This window comes from Phragmites australis, chromosome 15 (assembly GCF_958298935.1).
Source record: "Phragmites australis chromosome 15, lpPhrAust1.1, whole genome shotgun sequence".
NCBI classification, from domain to species: Eukaryota; Viridiplantae; Streptophyta; class Magnoliopsida; order Poales; family Poaceae; genus Phragmites; species Phragmites australis.
The window spans coordinates 21,905,764-21,909,636 of record NC_084935.1 but is presented as its reverse complement, the minus strand read 5'-3'; the positions used below and the strand labels follow the sequence as shown (position 1 = coordinate 21,909,636).

The 3,873-nt window shown below is 42.5% G+C and overlaps 1 protein-coding gene across 2 annotated transcripts; it reads left to right on the top strand.

Annotated features, from left to right (window-relative positions):
• The first annotated feature begins 1,001 nt into the window (after window positions 1-1,001).
• Window positions 1,002-3,604, top strand: LOC133893389 (guanosine deaminase-like). 2 transcript variants are annotated; one of them, XM_062334396.1, is made up of 6 exons: window positions 1,002-1,127; window positions 1,517-1,559; window positions 2,450-2,509; window positions 2,699-2,889; window positions 3,028-3,132; window positions 3,217-3,604. In XM_062334396.1, exons 4-6 carry the CDS (start codon window positions 2,833-2,835, stop codon window positions 3,403-3,405), a joined length of 351 nt encoding a protein of 116 aa, XP_062190380.1. In that variant the 5' UTR covers window positions 1,002-1,127; window positions 1,517-1,559; window positions 2,450-2,509; window positions 2,699-2,832; the 3' UTR covers window positions 3,406-3,604. The 2 variants fall into 2 exon arrangements, with proteins under 2 accessions (XP_062190380.1, XP_062190379.1); XM_062334395.1 differs by lacking the exon at window positions 1,517-1,559.
• Window positions 3,605-3,873: the final 269 nt, after the last annotated feature.

The window sequence follows — 3,873 nt, the reverse complement described above, 5'->3', positions numbered from 1 at the left end:
CTTGGAGGACAATTAGATAGATAGGTAAGTAACATGGTATTGCTCCATTGTACGTCGTTGTTACATACTTAGATGGCATGCAGCCTCGATCAACAGCGGAATTGAAGTTATCCAGGTTTGAGATCATGTCTATATGTGCACACACGAGTTGCGATCTTGCTCCACCGGATGCAACATCCAGATCAATCTATGACTGCATTGCCAACAACACCCTCCCTCATGAGTTGAAAATATTTGAAATGTTCCTTTTTTTTACACCACTCTACTCGTACAACTATAGCATCTGTTTATATGCGCAAACACATACCACACACACCACATATACACACCAACTCACGCCCTGCGCACACATCCAGACCTTGAAGTGTTATTTTTTTTGAAAAGGTTGACATGTTGAATTTTGAGTTAAGCTGCTAGACTTAAGTTTGACAAGAACATTAGCGGCATAGACGACGGCATGGATCAAGCTAATCAAGCGCCAACAAATCCGTTACAAAGAAGAAGGGGCTATGTCTAATAGTGACCAGCTGTCAAGTTTAGAGACGCTGGATAACACAAGTGTAACTGTGTAATGAACGAAGCGGAAAAAAGAAAAACGATGAAAGGACGCGGAGACATGTGAACGTGTGATCGAAAAGCGGAAAATTGAAAAAGGATAAAAGGGCGCCGGCGCCGAAGCTGGCAGAGTGCTTGTCGTTTGTTCAACTCAATCCAAAACGTATTTCTATTTGCATCGTGTCCACGGATCCCATGGTACTCGAGTCTGGAAGACTACAAACTGCGGCCATGGGATCCACCACCATCCGCAGTGGACCCGGTCCACGGAGTTCACGACATCACGTGCTGCGAATCCGTCGGTGACACCCTTCCGACCCGGCCGGCAACTGATCATCCAATCAGCAGCCGACAGGTGGAGAAAAGTCATCTTTGGGGCCCACTTGGCAGCAACTTGGAGTCGCAGCCCAGCACGTTCACCTCCCTTATTTAGACGACATCCACCCGAGCGGCGAGGGAGCTCGAGACGAGACGCTTCATGAGCCGCGACGGGACGGCTCATCCCCTTTTTCTCTCTCCCAAAAAGTTCCCGGAGTTTCTCTTTCTCCCCAAGGCCATGGAGGAGGCGCAGGGTACGTTTCGCCTTCACTGTGAGAATAATCTGATGATTATATGATTGTGGTTCTGATTCTGTGCCCGCCTGCCTCGGACCTGTGTCCGGGGATATTGGAATCCAAGCTTTGTTCTTGATTCTGTTTGGGGGATTGCCATGAGGGCTCTGCATTTTATCTTTCTGAACAAGGTCCTGTTTCTTGATCCCGTTCTGGGACATGAATCACCACTACCTGCTAGTTTAATGCCTGTAGAGTAGAATTTCAGGAGTTCCAGTCTTACCTGCGAACATCTTATGGCGCCTGAAATTATCATATAATCTTACTCTTCATGGAAATGCTCACTTTGTTGCTTTGCGATCCTCTGTGTGGTTATTGCATCAATTGACTGATGCGAAGGCGTGTTGCAGGATTGGGCCGGCGCTCCGTATGGTATTGACTGTTGAGTATTGAGTATGGATCGTTTGTTCCAGCTTTGTTATTTGTGTCCCAATGCTGTAGCTTTTCTCCATTTATTTTCACTGGAATCCTTCAAAGCACGCATTATACTAAATGTTATTGTTACATGGTTGGTGGACACACATGTATGTGCCCAATAGTAATGTTATATTATTGAAGCTTTTAGATATGCAGATCCATTCCAAGCATATTCCTGAAGTTTTGTTGGGTGGTTTCCTGAACTGTGTCTTTTGGTATATCAGTCTGCCCTTTTGTTCCATTGAAAATTCTACCAAGAGAAGGTGTAAGGCATGACATCTTGGAATGGATTTTAAATAAACCAGATAAGTAGACGATCCTTGGCAGTTTGCACCATGCTTACAATCTTGTCTGCCATACCTCATACTCACTGCTTCCAAGATATTCTGCCACCAAACCAAATGTCAGGTGGGTGATGGTTGTTCTTTCCTTACATAGGGATGAAGTAACAACAAATAATGCCTGAAACAGCAATGTAGATTGTCTTGCAATTATTGTGTTAGGAAGGGGGAAAGTGAGAGAATGTTCGATATGAATGAGTTGAAGTTCGATGAGAGGGATGAACTGATGATCTGTGTTTAATTAAAACGTATACTTAAGAATCAAACTAGCAGTATATGTGTTCGCTTGAAAAAAAAGGGCCCATGCTTTTTTGCTTTTATGCTTTATAGAGATTTTTTTTAGTACATAGCACAAGCTCTGCTATTAATTCTTTAAAAATAGGGGGGAAAGAAATAATTTCTTCTGTCCAGTTTACCATTTCTGGATAGCAGCTCTATCGTCAATGTCAACCGAAGGATCTATTCTGCTAGGTCATTCTGGTCTTGATTAATCATGTCCTCAATGTATGTCCTGTTTTCGTGTAGTTGTGGAGTCGAAGGATGGAACCATCTCGGTTGCTTCTGCATTTGCTGGTCATCAGGAAGGTAAGAGTGTTACTGTAGTAGTGTTTTTTAATCCTCCATGTTACTTTCTTGTACTTGCACAGCCCAACTTATTGGCAGAGGCTCAAGCATTGCATATAGTTCAAGGATTGCATATCTGAGCACTAATTTCTGTGGTTGCAATTTTCACCGTTACAATAATTTATAAGCCGTTTTTGGCAATTTTTACAGCCATACAAGACAGGGACCATAAATTCTTGACAAAAGCAGTTGAAGAAGCATATCGAGGAGTTGATTGCGGAGACGGAGGTCCGTTTGGGGCAGTCATCGTCCGTAATGATGAAGTAGTAGTTAGCTGCCATAACATGGTTCTGAAGCACACTGATCCAACTGCACATGCTGAAGTAACTGCAATAAAAGAGGTAAAAATGCTTTAAAGCCACTGTCAGTTCTTTCTCTCAATGCAATTATTTATACTTTAGCATCTCTTTTGCAATCTTTGGTAGTTCATTCAATTTTTGCTTTCTGTTTCACATAGCCACTATATGTCCATAATTCAGGCTAGCAAAAAACTTGGGAAAATTGAGCTCTCTGATTGTGAAATTTATGCGTCCTGCGAGCCATGCCCGATGTGCTTCGGCGCAGTTCATCTGTCCCGGATCAAGGTTCATCCTTTGCTGTTCCTTCGCTTAATCTGATGCGCATAGCTGATCGTGTTGTTTAACACTCCTGCTATGTCTGCATTGCAGAGACTGGTTTATGGAGCCAAGGCTGAAGCTGCCATTGCCATTGGATTTGATGACTTCATTGCAGATGCTCTGAGAGGCACTGGGTACTACCAGAAGGCCAACATGGAGATCAAGAAGGCTGATGGCAACGGAGCACTGATCGCTGAGCAGGTCTTCGAAAAGACAAAGGAGAAGTTCCATATGTACTAATGTTTGTCAGAAGAAGATTTCAGATTTGTACAATGTTCACTCAGAAGAAATAATACAATGCTCAAATTTCCATTGTTTCAGAAAACTATCCATTCAAATGTTTTACATTCTGGTCACTACACCTGAATTTCTTGTAAACAGACTCAAGGGCAGTTCTTTGCCGTTGCTTAATGTGAAGTTAATGAAATTTAGTTTCTGATGGTGCCTTAGCATATTGAATATTTGGAGTATGTCCTAGCATTGCATTCCATGATTTCAGGGTGCCATTGCAGATTGGGAATGAAGCCACAAGCTTCCACTAACAAGTTTGCTTGACTGATGCACTTTGTTCAGCGGAAAGTTATAACTAAACCGGGGTGTAGCTATACCCCCTTTCCGAATTTGCACTCTTTGCACTTTGGAAAATTCTTTAAAAATATATTTACACATAGAACATGTCAAGATATGTTTATACACAACAATTTGTTT

What these genes read in the sequence shown, in the direction of transcription:
- LOC133893389 (XM_062334395.1), top strand. Translation starts at nt 1,034, where the DNA reads ATGAGCCGCGACGGGACGGCTCATCCCCTTTTTCTCTCTCCCAAAAAG. An exon ending in AAGTAACTGCAATAAAAGAG is followed by an intron (nt 2,890 to 3,027) that starts GTAAAAATGCTT and finishes TCCATAATTCAG; the next exon opens with GCTAGCAAAAAACTTGGGAA. An exon ending in TTCATCTGTCCCGGATCAAG is followed by an intron (nt 3,133 to 3,216) that starts GTTCATCCTTTG and finishes TCTGCATTGCAG; the next exon opens with AGACTGGTTTATGGAGCCAA.